This window comes from Brachyhypopomus gauderio, unplaced genomic scaffold, assembly GCF_052324685.1.
Source record: "Brachyhypopomus gauderio isolate BG-103 unplaced genomic scaffold, BGAUD_0.2 sc43, whole genome shotgun sequence".
NCBI classification, from domain to species: domain Eukaryota; kingdom Metazoa; phylum Chordata; class Actinopteri; order Gymnotiformes; family Hypopomidae; genus Brachyhypopomus; species Brachyhypopomus gauderio.
This window is the reverse complement of record NW_027506869.1, coordinates 320,001-343,634: the sequence shown is the minus strand read 5'-3', so window position 1 is coordinate 343,634 and position 23,634 is coordinate 320,001. Positions and strand designations below refer to the sequence as shown.

Below are 23,634 nucleotides of genomic sequence, written 5' to 3'. Positions count from 1 at the left end.
GATTTAGAATACATCGGTCAACTGTTAGTCGTATCATTAACACCTGGGCCAACTTCCTTTATACTGTATTGGGAGCCGTTTCTATTTGGTTAGATGTGGACACTGTGAAAACTCACCTCCCAGATGTGTTTCAGGACTACGCTGACACTCAAATAATTTTAGATTGCACAGAACTGAGATGTCAAACTCCAAATTCCCTTCTCCTCCAGAGTGAAGTGTTTTCCACTTATAAATCACACTGTACATTCAAAGGGTTGATTGGGATAGCCCCTCATGGCGCAGTGACCTTTGTGTCTTCTCTTTATCAAGGTGCTATCAGTGATAAAGAGATCTTAAAGCAGTCTGGCATTGTGGCCCTCCTTGACCCATCTATGGCCATCATGGTGGACTAGCTAGCAGGTTTCCTTGTTGAAGACTGCGTTCCATGCAAAGTCCACATACCCACGTTTCTGTCAAAGAGAGCTCAACTGTCTAGGTCAGAGATCAGAACGTCACAGTCCATTGCAAGACTGAGAGTCCATGTTGAGCGTGTGATTCGCAGAGACAAAGAACATAAAATATTCAGCACAGTGATCCCCCTTTCAATCACAGGGAGCATAAAACAAATTTTTACTGTTGCCTGTCTTTTGGTGAATTATCAAAATGGCCCCTTGGTAAAAGCCTGGGCAAACAATGGCTAATCTCAATCCAGAATTAGACAGATGATGTAATGTGAATTACAGTGATTTATTTATTTATTTATATTCTCTAACCTTAAAATGATCCCTTTAAGGTCAGGGGTCGGCAACCCGCAGCTCTGGAGCCGCATGCAGCTCTTTGATGCCTCTGATGCGGCTAAGCTTTTGAATAGAATCAATGAGTATTTAATTAACGTATATTATTTTTGAGACTTTAAAAAATGTTCGGGTGGAATTTCACAAATGTCCGGTATTTAGTTTCGGTTCGCTTGAGTGACATGTCATCGTCACTGAAATAAATTTCCAATTATTTTGCTTTTGTGGCTCAGAGTCAAAAAGGTTGCCGACCCCTGCTTTAGATCATGCTAGTCTGTAAATATTGGCTGCAATGTTAAGGTACAGTGCAATATGATTAATTGTATAAAATGCTTTCACTTTTATATGTAAAATTGACACAACACAATACAACATTATGTATTTCTTAACTTTTACTGTATTTGTAAAAAATGAAATGAAAACAATAGTAATACAATTGACAGAATAAATTGAAATAGTTTTAATTGTTCATGAGTTCATGTCTTCATTATGATTTTCTATTGCTTGGGCATAGAGAAGTATTTTGGCATGCAAATGTTAAAGAAAAACATGTCACACCTCCTTTTCACCTCTTCTAATACACTGCTATCTCTGTAAACTCGCTGCACAAAGATATCATCATGGGCACAGATAACTAAATCACACCACTGCATACCAGTAATCAATAACTGGCACTGAATTTGCCAATAATAACAATGGCTCTCCTTCATTTTGTGTAGGCCTTGTGCCACTTTTAAGGAATTTGCAGTCTACATAGCTTTGTGTATTTGGGCACTTAATTTCAACAAGCCCAAATGATGGACGCTCAAGTGGGTCATATACAAGTCCATCAGGTGATGCACCCAGCCAAGATGCATCTGGATGAATCACTAGCCCACACTTGGTCAAGTTCAAGTTTTTCAGAACTGCATAGTCCTTTAAGGCCCCTGTTTCCATTTCAAGTCCCCTCTTCATGTGTGCTGTTTGTCGTGTCCCTCGGATTATCCTTTCTGCCAGGCTTTCTGCAGCACCTGGACCTCTAACGTAGCTCACCTCTCTGAAATGTGAGGCAGTCACTCTTTCTCTCCTAAGTGAATGCCACTCAGGTGTAGCACTTTGGGATCTTGTTGCCTCCTCAATAAGGTGTGACTGTGACAAGGTCACAGAAAGTGAGCTTAGGTGTAGCTGTTCTTGGTGTGTTGGCACAAATTAATATTCAGGTGGGCTTAGATGGTAACATTCTAGTGGCAGACTCGGGAATGGGGGTGCATCCTCATGTATGACAACACTGTCAGATGGAGGTGGTGGTTGTTGATAGGACAGTACACTGCCAACTTGTACCTTCCCAAAGATGGAGTCCACAAGTGGCTTGTCAGGCGAGATGCTCATTGTGCAGATGAGTGGAAGAGAATCTGCTTTCATTCCAGCGTAGACTGGTCCAGGATTGAGGGTGGCCGGGTGTGGGAGCTCACCGCTGTAGCCCTTGAAAAGTATACTTCTGAAATAAAAGAAGAGTGAATAACATTTATTTTTACACATTGTAATCTGTTCACGAGCACAACTGATTGTGAATCACATATCACATGTCATCTGAAGTACAACGAGGCTAAATTAAATTTTGAAGAGAACAGGGTCTTATCAGATGATCAAAAGCATTTATTTTTTTACCACACACTGTAATCTGCCTATTAAATTTGGTACTACATACCTAACTCCACTGGCTGTAGTAGCACCTGGTTTTGGCTTTAGGACAACCATGGCATCCACGGGTCCAGGCTTCACCCCCTATTAATTTAAAAGATGGTGTTAGTAAAGTGACTGTGATACATTAACTAACATTAAATAATGAAATAAGACAAACCATTGTTGGTGGTTTATGCCACTTCTGTTCTGTCTGTGTGCATGAAAGGACAGGAGGGACGACAGACATGCCAGATTCAGAATAATGAGCAGTCTGGAAAAGCAATGCAACCAGCAACACAAGAGCAGTTGCTGTTAATGAGCACAACTGGCATTGAATCATGTAATGTCATCTGAAATACACAAGAGGCAAAATGTAATATCCTGAAAAGAAGACTTCAGCAATGTCAATAGGCGCAATATCTGTCCCATCATGTTGTTAGTGGTGAATGTCACTTGTCTATTGTCTCATGTAACGTTTGTGCTGTTTTGCATCACTCTTAAAACACTTGGCTATACTGTCTTTCTATTCTACAGTGTTGTGCATGGTTCGATCAACTATAAATTAAATATATTTTAGATGTAAACTTCATTTTCACTCCAGATGAAATGCTTACACATAGGAGTGAAACAGGCCTACTTATATTTATATTATTTTGTTGTTTCCACCACCTACAACAGAACAGGTTTTACTTCAACTGCTTCTTGAAGAGTGTTATCAGAATATGTTAATAGGTGTAAGTGTTGAAGCCACATGTTAATAAAGAAGTTAAGATGAAAGATTTGAAAGACAGATTGACAGATTTTAGAAAATGCAGTTTGAAGAATAGCTGAGGTGGACTATATTCTGCTTTTGAATCATAGAGGTAGATAACAATAGCTCGAACTATAAAATAAACTCCCATTTGTTTACTATAGGCAAAATAGACTGCTAATGATTCCCACTCAGCTACTCTGCATTTGGCTACCATTGTAAGCTTTAAAAACCAATGCCTATGTTTATCACAGCTTACGTGAAGTAAGAGCAAGGATAAAAGATTGAACTTGTGTTGAACTAACTTTTGAACTTGTTCAACAGAACTTTGAAAGTGACACTGAACAGAACTCGTGTCATTTTAACCAGTCCTACTCTCAGCTGGTGTGGCGTATCTGTTTTCTTCATAGATCTGTAGCAGTGAGCCCTCACTGTTATCTCGTTAGCCTTACTTTTGCCTGATACTTCCATCAGAAATACAAACATGTTTTAAAAAGGCATTTCTAGTACTAGGACAGGTTGGTTCGTTACTAAAAACAACATCACTTCATTAGACTGCCACCTCAGGCTAGCTAGCTAACTAGCGTCAGCCACTTACCTTCAAAATTGCAGAGGTAGGATGAAACGTAGAACTTGAAACCCTTTTCAAGTTTACTCTGTGTCGTTGTACTTGATGCTCTGACAATACGACGCACATCGTTGACGGTAAACTTTGGGAACTCCTTGTGAATTTAGACTCGGCCATAACATCGGCACTTCCGTATACCAACCGGAACTATGGTACCATCCTGACACCAAACGAGGAAGTGGTGCGTGCACCTAGGCCAATCAGCGCAATACCAGTTTCAAATGACAGCAAAATTGACCAATCATATCTTCCCTCTTAGTGGGCGGGCTTAACTGTATGATAATTTCCGCCCGCTGTGGCGACGCTAGCTGTCGTTAGCACCACTGCTAGCTAGCTTCTATTCATTTCTTTGATGTATATATATAATATAAACGGTCTCTGGTATGAACCCTTTGGGTACAAGCCAGGCTGCATCAGGTTATTGTAGCAGCCTGGCTGATTTGGTGTTTTGGTTAGAAAAATAGGAAACTGTGATATCACGTGATACTCAACTTTGGAATGTTTGGTTGGGAAGGTGGAATGTTTGGATTCAGTTTTGATGCTGAAAAGCTCAGAACAAGTCGCAAGACATTTTGCTCTGTGAATTACGATACATACAAAACTAACAAATCTCTCTATTTTTTCTAGATCTTTCTCTCTTTCTATTCTTTCTATTTTTCAGGTGGAGAATGAGTTTTTACCAAAGGAGAACTGACCAGCCAAGGCCTGGACAGGAACAGAACCACTTCATAGACACACCAGGTTTTACCACTCGTGGTGAGAAAAATAAATTTTCATATACTATACATAATTTTATACTTCTATGTAAGACAGTATATTAATTCTTATGAGTATGGATTCTATAGGCTTATTCATAATAATTAAAAGTTAAATATACACATTTATATAGTGGGTTTTTAAGGTTCAGAAAAATAACATGTATATTTATTCTACTGATGACTGTCAAGCTCTGTATTTCATGTGTACAGGATAATATAATTAATGGAGCATGGGTTATTTCTTTGACTCAGCACAATTTTCATAAATCTTAACATTGTTCATGTGGCCATGGAAAAAGCAAATAAAAATAAACATTTTTAAAAAGAAACAGATTTCTAACATGACATCACAAATTCTTAAGGATTCTCCCCACATTCTAATGACATCACATGGCACCATAGCCCTTGTTATAATCACTTGTTCATTGGGAAACACAAGGCATTTGAGCCTCACTGGGAGGCATGCTGGGTTTCACTTTACCTGCTGTGGGATTTTCAGGTGTGCCCTACAACCCCCAAGCGACAGTGATCCACACGGATCCCTGTGGACCAGCACCCTTCCCTCACAGAAGGACGGCGGGACCCTCAGATGTCGGCCATGTCTACATGCCTGTAGAAGGACCACTCCACACTGGTACTGTGTAACACTGAAGATTACATGCGTATTCAACAAACCAAATAACCATGCATGATGAAGTAGAAAAAAACATTTATTACATTTGTTTGTAAGGTCTGGCAGAGGTGTAGAACCATCAGCTTTCTGCACATGACCTGACCAGTAAAACATCAGTTTTATCAGAAAATATGACATCACATATTCTTCAACATTGTAATGAATTCACATGGCACTGTAGCCCTTCTTATAGACCTGATGATCTTAACAGTACACGCTCATGCTTCTTCTGTGCCCTGGGTTGGTGTTTTGCATTTAGGCCCTGACATGGAGAGGCGGAGACACCTTGCTCAGCCCCATGTTCAAGGCGAGGTTCTGAGGCAGATGGATCCAGTCTACCTCCAGCCTGCTGGTGGGTTCTTCATCGATAACTGTCTTCTTTCATATAGACATTGATAAGATATTTTTACTAGGCACGCGGACTGTTTTTACAAACATTTGTGAATGGGTCACTCTCAGGAGCTCAGTGAATTCCAGCGTGGAACTGTGACAATATGCCACCTGTGCAATAAATCCAGTCGTGAAATTTCCTCGCTCCTAAAATTCGACAGTCAGCTTGTATTATAAGGAAATGGAAGAGTTTGCGATTAACAGCAACTCAGCCACGAAGTGGTAGGCCACGTAAACTGATGTAGCAGGGTCAGCTGATGCTGAAGTGCATAGTACGAAGAGGTCGTCAACTTTCTGCAGCACCGCAATCGAAATTTGTCCTCCGCTCTTACCCATCTGTGCAATTAGAACACACACACACACACTAGTGATTACTAGGGGGCTGTGGTGCACAGCCCACATGCCCGGGGAGCAGTTGTGGTTAGGTGCCTTGCTCAAAGGCACCTCACTCATGGCCTTAGGCCTGAGAATCGAACCCACGACCCTCACAAGACCAGTTCCCTACCACCGGACCATGACTGCCAAGTGACCATGACTGCATATTTGTATTATGAAACATGGGGACAGTATTTATTAGAAACAGGGGAAGACAAACGAATGAACCTGATGGACCAGAGGAAGACATATGAATTTAATGTATTTCATGTTCCATTCATTACTTTAGCTGTGATATGTTTGGTGTAGAGTAGAGCACATTAGAGTGGGCACCTTGACGACCCACATACAGTGTGGGTGTACTGTGACACTCGTTATCTGCTAGGCGGTTGTGTTTAGTCTAAGGTGATAATGCTTCGAATCATTATTATACCAGCATAGTATAATACTGATAATACATGTATATGGATTACAGATGTCATTTATCACTATTTTAGTACACCCCCAAACAGTCTAAACAAAACATTGTCATGTTGCTTTGCTGGCTTCTGATACCTCATCTGGACTGCTGCCAAAGCATATATCTATTAATCTTTGTAATCTATATAACATGGCTTCTTTAAGTATTGGGTATCACCTGGCCAGCGTTAAGCAGTGGTACCCACTTCTTTGTACCCACTTCTGTTGGCAAGGACAATGTGAGCTTACAAGCAAGACTAGACTTGAATGTTTTATTGCAGTCAGTTGATTGTGCCAGCACCCCACTCCCCAGGCCTGCGCTGTTCCGATCCACAGCTCTCCACAGCTCTCCACAACTCTCCCATAGCCACTTTTGCTCCTCACTGCCATCTGCAGATTTGATTATGAATTTAAGTTTTCTTAAATGTTATTCAAATTGCTCCTATTCATTAGCACATTTCGTTTATCCACTTAATGCTACTCTTGATATACATTTGAGCCATGCCAAAATATCGATTATCATAATCTATTATTGTTATTTAAAATGCAGTATGATCTGCAGGTCTTAATTTCATATGCTGGTCTGAAGATTGAACGTGTCCTCTACAGTTCTGTCTGTGTTTCATGTCCAGGTTCAGTGGAGCCTCCCCAGCTCCACTCTCCAGGGTGGAAGAGAGAGAGAGTGGGGAGATTTCACCGGAGCGGCAGACATCTTCAACCCTTGCTCCCAGACATCTTCGAAGCAGCTAACCCCAGGGATGCTGGTAGAGGTGACTTATTGATGTTGGCTTTACTTTATATGTCATTGAAATACCTGTACAAAATGTAGAATTTATAATGTTGCGTAATTTGTTTTGGTATTGGTAAAAACGATATTTGGGAACAAGGAGATCAGTTAGTCAGAAACTTCACTCAGGAGTCAAATGAGCGGAGCTAAACTCATGATCATGGATGCCCTTTCCCATGCAGGTTTGCCCAAATCCAGCCGCTTGCTGCCTGGGAACCCCCCCGGGTCGTTCCTACTGCCCTCCTACCCTCTGGTCACTCTTCCGGGAGTGCAGCTCACTCCCACTCTGCATCGTAGACTACACAAGCGAGACACGAGCCCTCGGTGCAGAGACCCGGACCCGTGGAGGGACAGTACTGGTGAGCGCATGGCTACGTTGCTAAGAACGTACTAGGCACACACAGTGAGGCATGGCCGGTTATTTGGGTGCCCGGTTAAGTTAATTTCGTCTTGCACTAAGCTTGTCTTGCACTTGTTCCCACGTCAGTGGTAAAGTGATGAGCAGACCTAATTTTGTGGTGTCATACATACTACATGAATTTAATTTTAACCAAAAAATTTGCATATACTTAGATCATTTATAGTCACCACTTGTTAAATGTACAAAATACTCAAATTTGATGATCTTCATCTGACATGGTTTCACTCAGTAATGGAACAGTGTCTAGCAGAGGCGAGATGTGTTAGCCATTAGCAGAGCTAGGCGGTACTGTAGTTTGGCACTTCAGTATCTCCCAGTATCAGAATTAAAATAATTCTGAATTGTGCCGAAATAATTAAATTGAATCAAATTGTATTGAAATGTAAGATTTCATGAACTAAAAGAATCACAACTAAGCTAAACTAAAACTGGGTCACACATTTACTGAAGCTCTGATAAATGTCTTCCTGCTTCTGGGCTCACGGATGCCCTGCTATCAGTTATTCAGTACTACTTCATTGTGCTGCCATTACATGAATTGTAGCAAGATGCATATGAGAAGTTGCCGTTCTCCGTCCATCTTGCTTGAATCATATTTCAGTGGCACTTTCAGATAAAGAAACATATGCAACGTAGTACTAAGGCCCTGAGAAATGTTATGGTGAGTTAATTTCTGCTAATGTCCTTATTCACCCATGCAGGTGAAGTTGACTCCAGCAGGTGTTTCCCACTGCCTGTGCTCACTTCACGCACGACAGTCACCTCGTCAGGACTGATGAGGCCTTCTCCGCCCACCTTCACAAAGTTGCCTCCACTCCCCAAACCTTCTGGCCGAGAGCCTCTCCGTGCATTCAGGCCTGCCAAAGGTGAGCTCACTCTTTTGATCTCCTGGAAATTGCATCCAAATCATTTGCTGCACCACCAACAACAAAAAAAGTTTAAAAAAAAGTATTAAAAAAGTAAAAACTGCTTTGAAAGCCCTATACTACAAACAAAAAGGCCCTGCTGATCCTCTTGTACATTGCTATGCCTGCACCCATGGACATGTTTTTCTGCACCATGAAGAAACCACTATGAAACCAGAAGTTATATTTGGGATTTTTGATGGAGTACGTGTTAATATGTATTGTGCTTTTCAGGATCTCAAGTGCAACGCACCAGGGCGTCCCCTGCTGAGGACATGTGTGAAGGAGTAGTTGGCAGAGGTTGGAATTGATTTGCTGTTAACACTGCATTACACAACAATGTTTTAAATCTAGTTCTCCATGTTGAATAATGTTTTGCAGTCTTCAAGCTGATTTGAACCAAAGTTGAGCTGGTAGCCCTAAAAGTCCTAGTCAGTTTGTTTGGGTTCTTTTATTCCTCTCTAGATGAACTCAAACCAGGAACTCCCAGGAAGGATCCCCACGAGCAGCAGACTTTAGGGCCCTTCACCAAACCAGACCTTGCTCTCGCTCAGAGCTTCAGACTGCTTAGCTTTGATGACTGGTAAGTCACACCTGCAAAATTCTGAAGCATTTGGCTAGGGCAGGTTAAACAGCAAGTCATTTATGGTGTTCTGCATATATGGTAAGTATGCATGTATTTAGAGAAGTTTTTTCCTCTTTGTCCCTTTTCTTGTAGCATTTTTTTCTTTCAGTAGCCGATGGTTACAGTGTGTGTCTATGTCCAATATCTTCATACAGGGAGAAGAAAATTGAAGGATTGATGTCCATCCGTAGATTGGCTCAATATCATGCTGATGTGCTTGGCAGCAGGCTTCATGATGTCTGCATTATTCTTATTCAAGAGGTAAGCCACTAGATTTGCTGACTGTGCATCTGTCTGAATTCTAAAATTGGCAGACACCATCAGCATGTACATATTACAGGTGATGTTGCTGACAAAGTCAGCCAATTTTAGTCAGAGTTAGCACGGTACTTTGAAATTCCTTTTTTATAAAAACATTTCTCATTTAATTGAAATTCAGATGGCATATCTAACTAATTAGTGATTAAGGTTGTAGCGGATACATATGTTAGTTTATGGATTATGAACGGGGCACCATCCTGATTGCTCAGGAACCAGTATTGTGATAACGGAGTGAGGTGGAATATGGTTTGATCAGTCTCATTACTAAAGGGTTAAGTTCTGGTTCCGCGCAGTGACCTAATACCATCGACCAAAATATGCATTTACCACCGTGACCAGATGAATAAATGTCCACATTTATTAAATGGTTAATGTTACAATTGATACAAAGCATATGAATGATTTGGCTCAAATGGAAATTAAACCTATATGTGAATTTCCTAATCTAAACCAAGGATATAATAGTGAACAACAAAGAATATAAAATTAAACAATAACAGCGAATGATAGTTATCGACGGTCATGAGGTTTAAATGGATTATATGACTATCCTTAAGCTTGCCTAACTAGCGTAGGACCCAGTGACGGACACAAGGTCTTTAGAGAGAGAATAGAAAAGAAGAAAGAGGAAGTTTGGGCAGGTTAATGGCAACAGTATTTACTATTTTGGACTCCGGGAGAGATAGAAGCTGGCAACCCCAAAACAGCACATGAACTGAGCGTCTTGCTTCGAAGAAGAGGCGTGGTTATGCGGACCAACCGGTGCGCGTTCACGGTTCGTTCCTTCAGGCAGCTGAGGTCTGCGGAGCAGGTCACGTGAGACGGCTCGAGTCGCGGAAACTTAGCGGTGACGTCACAGTCGCAGCTGGAGGGCGCAGACAAACTTGTACAGATACTTGACTGAGAAAGAAGATGAGCTTGACTTGAACGACTAGACGAAATAAAAGTACTTTTGACGACGAAACGTAGAATAAAGAAAATAAAATAAAATAAAGAAGAATCTTCTGTGGGACTCGGTGAGAGCTTTAGTTGCGGTCTCTTGGCATCGCTCTACTGGACACTGCGGTGTTCGGCGTGAGTCCATCAAACAGTCGCGATGGTTTGGCGTGTTCAAGTCTTTGAGTCTCGGCGAGTCTGGCGAAGTTCTCCAAGTCTTCCCAAATTACCAGGCTGCCAAGCTCGTTGTTTCGCTTCGAGCTAGGGCTTTTAAAACAAGTTTTAGGGGCGTAATTGTAAGGCGCTTTTATGTTCATCAGGCCATTGACCATTGGCCTTTATTAATGAATATTCATGACCTTTGCCCAGACAGGGGAGAGAAATAGAGAGAGAGAGAGAGAGAGAGAGAGAGAGAGAGAGAGAGGAGAGGGAGAGGGGAAGCGAGGAGTGCCCGTCTTTCCAGGTCTAGTTAATGACTTAACCAAAGAAGACAGATTAACACAATTCTAAGACAAAGTAAACTATTCCTAAATAAATTGTCTTACATACTCTGCCTAAACAAGAATTAATTTGGTTCTATTAGTCTACACATTGAGCCATTCTCAATTTCCACTTTTGGACAACAAATGACACACAATGCACAGACAGGCATGAATGTGAGGTCACCTAAGCACACATGAGAATGATTACATTCGATGAGTAACATACAAACTAATACATAGATATGCATCAATGTGGTGTTTTTATACAGTAACACGTATTCTAATAAGATCACTTAATACTGAATACATGAAAGATCATAAGTTGTGTCTTTGTCAACCACATGGCACAGTGTTCACATTTAAATGGTCTTGTGGTCCTTTGTTCTTAAGGCTGGAAAGCTGAATACTGGTTTCAAGAATAATTAATTTTTCTTTGTATGGAAGGTAGTCAAGTTCGGTGTCTCTAGACCAGGGGTGCTCATTACGTCGATCGCGATCGACCGGTCGATCGCGAAGGAAGTGTCGGTCGATCGCAAAGGAATGTGCGTAGATCGCGTCACATAAAATAGTAGTAGATGAATCGCACATCTGCACTGACGGTTGTATTTTGATTGACATTCACGGTAGCAAATCTGCAATCCACTCAACAAATTACGTTCGCCACCCCCCGCTCAACATATTACGTTCGCCCCCCCCCCCCCCAGCTCAACAAATTACGTTCGCCGCCACCCCCGGTAGATCTTTCTGACTGGGTCATCTTATAAGTAGCTCGCAAGCTGAAAACTGTGGGCACCCCTGCTCTAGACTGCATTAGCCGAGCTGGTTCCTGTAGGCTGAATCCCAATTCTGTGTACAGTTCAGATTTGGAGTTACAGAGATCTCTGAAATATTTGTATCTTCAGCTCTGGATTATAACACAGGACGTAGAGTGGGTTTAAACTGTGGGCAATCAGATAAGGTTGGAATTTAGAGTTTTATGGTCCTTCCTGACTGTGGTCCCAGTGTCCTCCCACGAAGGTTGGTTTTGACCAGCCTCTCTTAGATGGCCTCTCTCCCAAGCTCAGGAGATCATAAGGTCAGCATTGTAGGCTTTTGGGAGGTAAACACCATTGTGGATGTGGGTCCTTTGGGGCCTGTTGCTGTTGTAAAGAATCAGTGTTTATCTTTACATACCATCAAAGAAATCTGGGTGAGTCAGTCGCTCAGTTCTAGGCAAAGGATTCCCTTTTGGGTGTCACAGTGAAATAGCGTTTAGCTGTCTCCAATACAAGGTATTTAGGCCTACATAACACATTGCAGTGGTGGATTATACTTATTACGATGGCGGTGGCAGTGTTGGATGTGGCTGGAACGTCGTCTTTCCTGCAGGTGCTGCACCTGCGCTCTGCCGTGTCCCGCATGGCTGTGGTGTCCTTGAGGGAGTTGTACTCCAGCCTGCAAAAAGGGATGGACCAGGAAGTGGAGGCTACAGCTAAGGTCCTCCTCCACAAAGCAGCGGAGTCCAATGGCTTCATCAGGCAGGACGTGGACACAGCTCTGGACAGCATGGTGCAGAACTGCACCCCCATTCGGAGCATGAACGCCCTTCTCGCTGGAGGACTCTGGTCAGTTAGCCTGCAGTGAGCTTTAAACTGTGGCTTTCAGATAGCAACAACAGGCACAAGAAGCTAACACAGCACTGATTTTGGCTTCTGTTTTTACTTCTCCATTGTTCTTTCAAAATATTGCCCTGGCCTATAATCAATATTTTTAGGTATTTATCCTCTTAAATATTATTTTTATTGCGTTCCATCTCCGCTCTGCTGATTCAAACTGCCCTTCACACCTCTTAAAGAATAGGCTAGTTAGCTAGCGCACAGAGGACACAAACATTTTCTGTTTAAAAAACTACATATGTAAACTAACTGGTGCAAACTAAGCCATCAAATAGAATATGATCATTTGATTGTGCACGTAGATCACACATAAGGGTATTAAGTTTCTTTATAGAAGCTAAAAGTTGTACTGTATACATTGATTGGATGGATTAATAGTTATTACCTTCTTTTTTTGAATGCCCTAATTTTTTTCCTTCTGTTTTCCTCAAAAGTCATCTGAATGCTGCAGTAAGAAAGTGTACTGCTCGGCACTTGGCTACTTTGGTAGAGAAGATTGGTGCAGAGCGAATTATTCCTGCAGTCTCCAAGTTGGCACAGGACTCTTCCCAAGAAACCAGGTTAGTACTGTGATCAGAACGAGAATTCTACAAAGCTTGTTCAGTTTCCCAGATAGTAATCTTTTGCTGATTCTTTTACTCTCCTAATCTGATACTCTGAAGTCAGCAAATGCTGGTAAATTGCAGAGTAATAGAAGGACTATTGTGTTTTCTAGACACAGACGTCCTTGTAAAATTGTGTGCTGGTAAGATAAATGGTCGGTGTGCTGTGAGTATTGGATCCCTCACTCACGGTTCTCTCCTGTTTTGGGGTCTGTTTCTCGTCTCAGGCGCTTGGGCCGGCGTATGCTGCTGTTCCTGTCCTCCCACCATGACTTTGATAAGATGGTGGAAAAGTACATCCCTGCCAAAGACCTGGCAACCATCAGGGACACTGTCCTCACTCTGAAATCCAAGGTGGAGATTCATGTTTAGATACATGATGAGGAATTTTTTATCCCATTCAGCCACTATGCCCCATGTTTACTCACCAAACAAAGCATATTGACAAAACTTTTAGGTGAAACAGACTGCAATTAAAAAAACATCTAAACTGTGATGGTAGACATTATATTGTAAACAAATACTAAAGTACTGGGCAGTGCGTGGCACCACACATTGTATTTACAGTAAGGCATGCACATTGTAGTCCCAGACCCAGTAGTTAAAGGACAGAGCATGGTTCAAAATGAACCGGCTTGAAACCTTTGGGATAGAATCAAAGTATGAAGCAACATGTGGACTTCAATATCATCACTCCATGTTTTGTGGTGATTCGTATGTGTGTATTCCCAGGAGAGGACAAAGGTGTCTAGGATTGCAAGATATAAGATGCGTCAGCCTCGTCTGGAGCAGCAAGAAGCTCCAGCCGCACAGGCGGAGCGGCAGAACACGCAGCGAATGAAGCGCAGCCTTAGGCACACGGTGAGGGACGTGAGCCCAGACGACGCGGCACCTCTGAAAGGTAACGGCTGACCTCGACAAACGCTCCCCTGCTGTTTCCTGAGAACCTTACCTTACCGCTTACCCGTGAATCTCCTTCCCATCAGACCTGCAGCTGAACAGTTGTCTTCCAGCCCAGACTAAGACTGGTGTCCTCCTGGATGATTTGCCTTCGAGCCCCAGCAACGCACGCACCCCCAGAAGTCCCGTCAAAAGTTTGAGTCCTCCGCTTCATCTCAGCCCCCCCACGGCTGTCCCTACTACAAACATGCTGCCACGACGCAGACGAGCTATCAGACTGATCAGACCACGTGACTCTGGTGAGTGTTGCCTGCTCTTCAGCGCTTCATGTGTGATCACTGCACTTGCATGTAAATTGCTTTGCTGTTAACACTGCATTACACAACAATGTTTTAAATCTAGTTCACCACATTGAATAATGTTTTGCAGTCAGTCTTCAAGCTGATTTGAACCAAAGTTGAGCTGGTAGACCTAAAAGTCCTAGTCAGTTTGTTTGGGTTCTGGTATTCCTCTCTAGATGAACTCAAACCAGGAACTCCCACGAAGGATCCCCACGAGCAGCAGACTTTACGGCCCTTCTCCAATCCAGACCTCGCTCTCGCTCAGAGCTTCAGACTGCTTAGCTCTGATGACTGGTAAGTCACACCTGCAAAATTCTGAAGCATTTGGCTAGGGCAGGTTAAACAGCAAGTCATTTATGGTGTCCTGCATATATGGTAAGTATGCATGTATTTAGAGAAGTTTTTTCCTCTTTGTCCCTTTTCTTGTAGCATTTTTTTCTTTCAGTAGCCGATGGTTACAGTGTGTGTCTATGTCCAATATCTTCATACAGGGAGAAGAAAATTGAAGGATTGATGTTCATCCGTAGATTGGCTCAATATCATGCTGATGTGCTTGGCAGCAGGCGTCATGATGTCTGTATTATTCTTATTCAAGAGGTAAGCCACTACATTTGCTGACTGTGTATCTGTCTGAATTCTAAAATTGGCAGACACCATCAGCATGTACACATTACAGGTGATGTTGCTGACAAAGTCAAGTCAGAGTTAGCGTAGTACTTTGAAATTCCTTTTTTATAAAAACATTTCTCATCTAATTGAAATTCAGATGGCATATCTAACTGTAATTAGTGATTAAGGTATTTCCGCCTACATAACACATTGCAGTGTTGGATTATACTTATTACGATGGCGGTGGCAGTGTTGGATGTGGCTGAAACGAGCTGGAACGTCGTCTTTCCTGCAGGTGCGGAACCTGCGCTCTGCCGTGTCCCGCATGGCGGTGGTGTCCTTGAGGGAGTTGTACTCCAGCCTGCAGAAAGGGATGGACCAGGAAGTGGAGGCTACAGCTAAGGTCCTCCTCCACAAAGCAGCGGAGTCCAATGCCTTCATCAGGCAGGACGTGGACACAGCTCTGGACAGCATGGTGCAGAACTGCACCCCCATTCGGAGCATGAACGCCCTTCTCGCTGGAGGACTCTGGTCAGTTAGCATGCAGTGAGCTTTAAACTGTGGCTTTCAGATAGCAACAACAGTCACAAGAAGCTAACACAGCACTGATTTTGGCTGCTGTTTTTACTTCTCCATTGTTCTTTCAAAATATTGCCCTGGCCTATAATCAATATTTTTAGTTATTTATCCTCTTAGAAATTCTTTTTATTGCATTCCATCTCCGCTCTGCTGATCCAAACTGCCCTTCACACTGCTTAAAGAATAGGCTAGTTAGCTAGCGCACAGAGGACATACAAACATTTTCTGTTTCAAAAATACAGATGGACACTAACTGGTGCAAACTAAGCCATCAAATAGAATATGATCATTTGATTGTGCACTTAGATCATTAAGTTTCTTTATAGAAGCTAAAAGTTGTACTGTATACATTGATTGGATGGATTAATAGTTATTACCTTCTTTTTTTGAATGCCCTAATTTTTTTCCTTCTGTTTTCCTCAAAAGTCATCTGAATGCTGCAGTAAGAAAGTGTACTGCTCGGCACTTGGCTACTTTGGTAGAGAAGATTGGTGCTGGCCGCTTATTGTCTGGGGCGAAAGACGTCACAGCGCGAATTATTCCTGCAGTCTCCAAGTTGGCACAGGACGCTTCCCAAGAAACCAGGTTAGTACTGGGATCAGAACGAGAATTCTACAAAGCTTATTCAGTTTCCCAGATAGTAATCTTTTGCTGATTCTTTTAGTCTCCTAGTCTGATACTCTGAAGTCAGCAAATGCTGGTAAATTGCAGAGTAATAGAAGGACTATCGTGTTTTCTAGACACAGACGTCCTTGTAAAATTGTGTGCTGTAAGATAAATGGTCGGTGTGCTGTGAGTATTGGATCCCTCACTCACGGTTCTCTCCTGTTTTGGGGTCTGTTCCTCGTCTCAGGTGCTTTGGCCGGCGTATGCTGCTGTTCCTGTCCTCCCACCATGACTTTGATAAGATGGTGGAAAAGTGCATCCCTGCCAAAGACCTGGCAACCATCAGGAACACTGTCCACACTCTGAAATCCAAGGTAGCGATTCATGTTTGGATACATGATGAGGGTTTTTTATCCCATTCAGCCACTATGCCCCATGTTTACTCACTAAACAAAGCTCATTCACAAAACTTTTAAAGCTTGAAACTTTTGGGATAGAATCAAAGTATGAAGCAACATGTGGACTTTAATATCATCACTCCATGTTTTGTGGTGATTTGTATGTATGTATTCCCAGGAGAGGACAAAGGTGTCTAGGAATGCGAAGAGATAAGATGTGTCAGCCTCGTCTGGAGCAACAAGAAGCTCCAGCCGCACAGTCGGAGCGGCAGAACACGCAGCGAATGAAGCGCAGCCTTAGGCACACGGTGAGGGACGTGAGCCCAGACGACGCGGCACCTCTGAAAGGTAACGGCTGACCTCGGCAAATCAATCAATCAATCAATCAATCAAAGTTTATTTGTATAGCGCTTTTCACAACACATGTTGTCACAAAGCGCCTTACAGGATTTAAAAGGTTAACAATACTACGGGTCCAGAACCCTAATGAGCAAGCCAAGGGCGACAGTGGCGAGGAAAAACTCCCTAAGATAGTGGGGAATAGGAAGAAACCTCGGGAGAACCAAGACTCAAAAGGGAACCCATCCTCCATTGGGCGGCCCGTTAACACACAGATTACACAAAATACAGACAAATACACAAGTCACACACAAATCACACAATCAGACTAAGTAAAGGTAAAAATGAAAGTTCTGGGTTATGATATTGTCACTGTAAATGTCTGTTGATGAACGCCAGGCTTTCATTCCGTGTCGGAGCAGCGATGCTGGTATTGTAGGCTCCGACTGCAATGTTACTCTCCAGGTGAACCTCGGAGAAAAGATACGAGATGTAGTAAATATGTAACAGATTAATCAAAGGCCAAACTATACAGATGAGTCTTTAATCGAGTTTTAAACATTGAGACTGTGTCTGAGTCCCGAATAGAGGCAGGAAGATTATTCCACAATTGTGGAGCTTTAAAAGAAAAGGCTCTTCCACCTGCTGTGATCTTTTTGATCCTAGGAACAGTTAATAACCCTGCGTCCTGCGAGCGAAGTGAACGCGCTGGGTTATATTGTTCAATAAGTTCACTAAGATAGTCTGGAGCTAAGCCATGCAGCGTTTTATATGTTAATAAAAGTATTTTATAGTCAATACGGAATCTAATTGGCAGCCAGTGTAATGACGATAGTACGGGACTAATGTGATCAAACTTTTTAGTTTTTGTTAAAACTCGTGCTGCTGCGTTCTGAACCAGCTGGAGTTTGTTTATCGATTTACCAGAACATCCAGCTAGGAGACTGTTGCAATAATCTAAACGAGAGGATATGAATGCATGGATTAGTTTTTCTGCATCACTAATATTTAATATGTTTCTAATTTTGGCAATGTTGCGCAAGTGAAAGAACGCTACCCTAGTTATATTATTAATATGTGTATCGAACGAGAGATCTGGGTCTATTGTGACGCCCAAGTTCTTTACCTCTGCGCTGGGGGTTATAGTAAAAGAATGTAGATTCAATGCTGCATTATGTATCTTGTCTCTCGCAGCCCTAGACCCAACTATTATCAATTCTGTTTTATCGGCATTTAGTGCTAGAAAGTTACATGCCATCCAATGTTTTATCTCTTCTACACATTTCTCAATCTTACTGTTTGCGCCTAAATCATCGGGTTTTGCCGATAAATATAGCTGAGTGTCGTCTGCGTAGGAATGGAAACTGATGTCATGCTTATGCATAATTTCGCCTAAGGGTAACATGTACAGTGTGAATAGAAGTGGTCCTAGGACTGTCCCTTGTGGGACACCATATTTAACCTGCACAGATTTAGAGGTTTTATTATTAACACTTACACATTGGAAATGCTCCTCTGCTGTTTCCTGAGAACCTTACCTTACCGCTTATCCGTGAACCTCCTTCCCATCAGACCTGCAGGAACGTCGTCTTTCCTGCAGGTGCGGAACCTGCGCTCTGTCGTGTCCCGCATGGCGGTGGTGTCCTTGAGGACTTCAGGGAGCGCATTGATCAGCTGGTGGCCGACTGCAAGGACAACCCATATATGGTCATGGGCAACATGTTCCCGGTAACTCATTTGAACTGAATTGATTTTGAATGTTTTCAGCAACTTTCAGAAGTGATCTGTATGGGGGGGGGTCATACGTTGGAGAACATTAAATGCTGGCACATCTGAAGAAATATCAAAAGCTCAGATGCTCCAGAGTAGAGGGAGGGCAGTCATGTCCATTGTTAGTGTGAGCTTGTTTTACAATGTATGTGAAGATTTCACCCAAGTGTATCCTTGATTTATTTATCTTTGTTCCTTTTAAATGTTCTTTTTATAGAGCTGGTTAGGGAACTCTACCCCTGCAAGCCACAACTGGTTGAGCAGAAGGTGCTCCCTCTGCTCTGGTACCTCCTGGGGACCTCCAGCAACAGTGGTACGGTCCACGGCAGGGGTGGAAGCGTGAGGGGTCCACTGTCCACCTATGCCAAGCCCTTCATGCCCACATGGGTCTGGCACTGCTGGACTGCGCTGGTTACCAATCTTCCAATATCCGCAAGAGCCTAAACGAGTTTGTGAAGAACCTCCCGATCACCTGAGAGCTGCCAGCCAGACCTCCAGACCAAAATAAAGCCCAACATGGATTCTACTTGAAGATGGAGATGTTTGTGCATTTCTTACTGTGCCTGCACTTTAAATGAAAGAGAGAGGAAGAAAGTCAAATGTTTTTAACATTTTGAATTAGCAGAAAGCTAAATCCTTAAACTCAGAAGTCCTTTTAAATAAGGAGCACAGATTTTAGCGAATCACATCAGGTTTAACATGCACTTTGAAATACTAACACTTGTCATGGTGACTAGATATATATTGTTCTATGATTGTTTTTTTCTGTTGACATATTCTGAGGTAACTGTGCAGAATGTAATTTGCAGTTACCTCAGAATATGTCAACAGAGAATAACAATCACAGAACAATATATATCTATAGTCACCATGACAAGTGTCATATATATATATATATTAGTGGTGGGACTTTAACGTGTTAATTTCGATTAATTAATTACAGGAAAATTAACGAACTAAAAAGATTAACGCATGAGACACTTTTGCACCGTGGAATGTTTCTCGGTGCACGAGTTCAAGACATACAGATTATATGGATGTACAATAAGATGAGCATGGTGGAGATGACTGAAGAGGCTACGCTGGTGGATGGGAAATTTAAATATAAGAAACTTCCAGATGGAAGTACAAACACAAATAGTGTTATTTGCACTTTATGCAGGAAGGAGTTCGCTTATCACAGGAGCACTTCCACCCTTCGTTACCACCTCAACGCAAAACATGTTACACGCAGGTCAGTAATGATAACTTGGCTGCTAAATGTATTCCTAGTACGAGCAGTGTTGCCAGTCAACACTCGACCACATGTTGGGGTTCAAATCAGAGGTGGGGACTCGAGTCACATAACTTGGACTAGAGTCAGACTCGAGTCATTAATATTAAGACTTTTGACTTGACTTGAAAAAATATTCAGAGACTTAGGGCGTACTCACACTAGGCACGGTTTGCTGGTTCCGTGCTGGGGCCCGGTTATCCCCCCTCCCCACTCCCCCTCTGGCCTGCACTCACACTGGCTTCAGCAACCCGGCCCGAGCACGCTTACGTCATCACAACGCCGCTTTATTTGGAAAAAAAGCGCGCTCGCACAACACTATGGAGTTCACGATTCTCTTTTTATTGTATTTTTGGAGTCGTTTTGGGAGTTCAGAAACACGGTGCAAGCACAGATTTATCGATAATTTAACACAACGATTGTCTGCTAATCGCTTTGCCGCTATGACTGTTTAACGTGAGCATCGCATCACTGACGTCATGTTTGAGTTCCAGCGAAATGAACCAATCACACGAGGCACCAAGCGGGCCCGGGCACGGATAGCGCTCACACTAGAAGCGAACCGTTCCCGAGTCCACATGAATCGTGCCCTGGCCCACCTCTTCAAGCGGGCCCGAGCACGGTTAACTGATCCGGGCCCGGGCATGGTTGGAGCGCTCACACTAGCCAAGTGAACCGTGCTTCAGGCAGGCAACCGTGCCCGGGCCCGGATCACAGAGCCTAGTGTGAGTACGCCCTTAGACTTGACTTGGACTTTTACACCAATAACTTGGGACTTGAATTGGACTTGAACCTGTTTACTTGCAAAGACTTGATTTTTTTTACCCCAAATCTAAATTTTAAAACGCATATTAATATTTATAAAGTGCGCCCCATTAATTTCATTTCCGTCCTTCTGACGCAGACCTGTGTTACACCAGATTCTGTGACCGTCGAGTTTTGTGACCACAGGGGGCGCTATTTCACAGTTTCTGTTCAGAGGCACAAACGCTTTACGAATGCTACGTAAACTACGCTGATGCACTTTCTTTACTCGTTTTGTTGGTGTCCACGAGCCAAAATATGACAGATGTTTATATTTACATTTTATCGTCTCTTAATTACGTAAACAAGATTTACCATCCCCTCACCATTGCAGCCAACAAAGAAATCATGAATGGGATGTACAGGTGAGCCTTTTTAACTGGGGTCACCAATTCTGACGGCAGCCATCAGAATATGTGACCCCACTGAATCTCCAGGTAACAATAGTACACTGTGAGCCCACAATAACAGAAAACAATGAAAAAATAACCCTAACCTTTTATTAGTCTATATTTAAACATTTTATCCAAATGTTTAGAATAACCATTCGTAATGACAGCATCTTGCTTACGATGAAGCTTGCTATTTTCGTGTAAAATGATGTAACGAAACATTCTTGTTTAAGTACATTTATGTAATTAGGAGAAGATAAAATGTAAACGATCTGTCATCTTTTGGCTGGCGGACACCAACAAAACGAGTAAAGAAACGCATCAGCGTAGCATTCGTAAAGCGTTGATGCCTGTAAAAAAAAAGACTCGAAAGGACTTGAAATTCCAAGTTTCAGACTTGGGACTTGACTTGATGGTTGCCTGTCTTGACTCGAGACTTGACTTGAGTTGACTGTCTTTGCTTGAGACTTGACTCGGGACTTGAGGATAAAGACTTGGACTTATTTGAGACTTGCAAAACACTGACTTGGTCCCACCTCTGGTTCAAATTAGGAAACAAAATGTCAGAGTCCATGTCGGACAAATTGACCAATTCACTGTCGAGATGGATTGTTGTGGACTGTAGACCGCTCTCTGTTGTCGAAGGCTTAAGTAAGACGTGGCGAGTTTAAACGCCTACGGTTTATGTAGGAGTGCTGCAAATTGTCTTTCTGGATGGCAGTTCGTAACTTGCATCAGTTGACGCAATGTTGAAGAAAATGCAGCAGCTGTATGATGAGGAAAGGGAAGTAAAACAGGTTATTGTGAAGAGCGTAATGTGGCTCTGACTGGGGATCACTGGACCTCTGTTAGCAACAAGAATTATCTTGGTGTGACAGCTCATATTATAGATGATGAATGGAAGATCCAGTCATTTGCTTTGAACATGCAGAAGACACTTCTAGGCACTATGGAGATGCCTGTGTAGAGGACTTTATCGCTGTGGCAGAGGCCTGGGAAATTAAAAAAATCTAATATGGTATTTAAAACATCTTCTGATTTACTTCTTATTCTTACTATATCCTAAGCAAAACTCCCAAAATTAAACTATATTTTTGGTCAGAATTTTCAGTGTTCTGAATACTGTTTGCTCTGTTTTCTGCACTCATCTATTGGTCTATGTAGTAGACTGGTGGAAAAATAAACAAGATGTTGAGGTTTATGCTTATGTTCATTGATTCATTCATCATTCAAACTTAAATTAATATTTCTCATGTTAAATACTGAAATGCGATTAATTTCAATTAATTAATTACAACGCTTCAAATTAATTCGATTAATTTTTTTAATCGTGTCCCACCCCTAATATATATATATAATAAAATAAATAGAAGGTCTCTGACATTTACATTCCAAGTGGCGTATGCAGCAGTAGGTAAACATACTGTATGTGCAAAGTGAATGTATGAGGAATCTGGTGTAATTAGGATTAAAGTGAATGTATACAATGAATTATAAATATAATGTGCAAATGTAACAGGAGTGCAAATTGAGTGAGCGTTAGACTACAGTGATGGGTGTAGAAATAGTTAATCTCAGTTTAGAGTTCTTTGTTGAACTTGAGTGTTGTTGTTGATTTTGAAATGTGTCTTGTTTATTAAGGATAAAAGAGTGGAAGAGCAGGGAGTGAGTTGATCCTCCTGACTGCCTGGTGAACAAAGCTGTCCCTCTGCTTACTGGTTCTGGCTTGTAGACTTCGTAGTCTCCTCCCTGATGGCAGTAGATTGAAGTAGCTGTACATGGGGTGTGTCTGATCACCCGCTATGTTTAGGGCCTTTAGAGTGAGGCGGGAGTTGTGAAGGTCTTGTAGAGAAGGGAGTGGTGCCCACGATCCTCTCAGCTGCTCTCACAATGTGCTGGAGGGACTTGCGACAGGATGCTGTGCAGGTGCCGTACCACACTGTGATGCAGCTGGTCATGACGCTCTCGATGGCTCCCCTATAGAAGGTGCACATGATGGAGGATGGAGCACTGGCTCTTCTCAGCTTGCAGAGAAAGTACAGGCGCTGGTACTTTCTTGGCTAGAGATGTGGTGTTCTTACTCCAGGACAGGTCCTCTGAGATGTCTACACCCAGGAACTTGGTGCTGCTCACTTTCTCCACAGCAGTACCATTGATGTTCAGAGGAGCATGCTGGGAGGGCAATTTCCTGAAGTCCACAACTATCTCCTTTGTCTTTTCCACATTCAGAGATAGGTTGTTGTGACCACATCCCCCGGCCAGGCGGCTCACCTCACTTCTGTAATTTGTCTCGTCGTCGTTGTTGTTGATGAGACCCACCACAGTTGTATCATCCTCAAACTTAAAGAAGAAGTTGGAGCTGTATGTTGGTGTGCAGTCGTGTGTCAGCAGAGTGAATAGAAGGGGGCTCAGTACGCATC

The 23,634-nt window shown here is 42.5% G+C and overlaps 2 protein-coding genes and 1 long non-coding RNA gene across 3 annotated transcripts in view; 1 reads left to right on the top strand and 2 right to left on the bottom strand.

The window, feature by feature from the left end:
* Positions 1-1,217: 1,217 nt before the first annotated feature.
* LOC143485937 (uncharacterized) lies at positions 1,218-3,546 on the bottom strand. The gene is made up of 3 exons (XR_013123084.1): positions 2,614-3,546; positions 2,461-2,537; positions 1,218-2,250 (listed from the first exon to the last, which is right to left on the bottom strand). It is a non-coding gene; the product is annotated as an uncharacterized LOC143485937 (long non-coding RNA).
* Positions 3,547-4,108: 562 nt separating this feature from the next.
* On the top strand, positions 4,109-15,603 carry LOC143485910 (uncharacterized). Its single transcript, XM_076985596.1, has 17 exons — positions 4,109-4,570; positions 5,072-5,206; positions 5,505-5,597; positions 7,102-7,239; positions 7,439-7,615; positions 8,379-8,543; positions 8,817-8,882; positions 9,048-9,165; positions 9,363-9,468; positions 12,315-12,550; positions 13,036-13,161; positions 13,431-13,557; positions 13,936-14,104; positions 14,190-14,402; positions 14,621-14,738; positions 14,936-15,041; positions 15,349-15,603. Exons 1-17 carry the CDS (start codon positions 4,483-4,485, stop codon positions 15,601-15,603), a joined length of 2,436 nt encoding a protein of 811 aa, XP_076841711.1. The 5' UTR covers positions 4,109-4,482.
* A 1,401-nt stretch (positions 15,604-17,004) lies between these two features.
* Positions 17,005-23,634, bottom strand: part of LOC143485909 (uncharacterized) — a 16,658-nt gene continuing 10,028 nt past the window's right edge. The window contains exon 15 of the mRNA XM_076985595.1: positions 17,005-18,660. Within this exon, the coding sequence (XP_076841710.1) occupies positions 18,646-18,660 (15 nt within the window). The 3' untranslated portion in view covers positions 17,005-18,645. The remainder of the gene's footprint in view (positions 18,661-23,634) is intronic.

What these genes read in the sequence shown, in the direction of transcription:
- LOC143485910 (XM_076985596.1), top strand. Translation starts at nt 4,483, where the DNA reads ATGAGTTTTTACCAAAGGAGAACTGACCAGCCAAGGCCTGGACAGGAA. An exon ending in CCCGTGGAGGGACAGTACTG is followed by an intron (nt 7,616 to 8,378) that starts GTGAGCGCATGG and finishes TCACCCATGCAG; the next exon opens with GTGAAGTTGACTCCAGCAGG. An exon ending in CTGCTTAGCTCTGATGACTG is followed by an intron (nt 14,739 to 14,935) that starts GTAAGTCACACC and finishes ATCTTCATACAG; the next exon opens with GGAGAAGAAAATTGAAGGAT.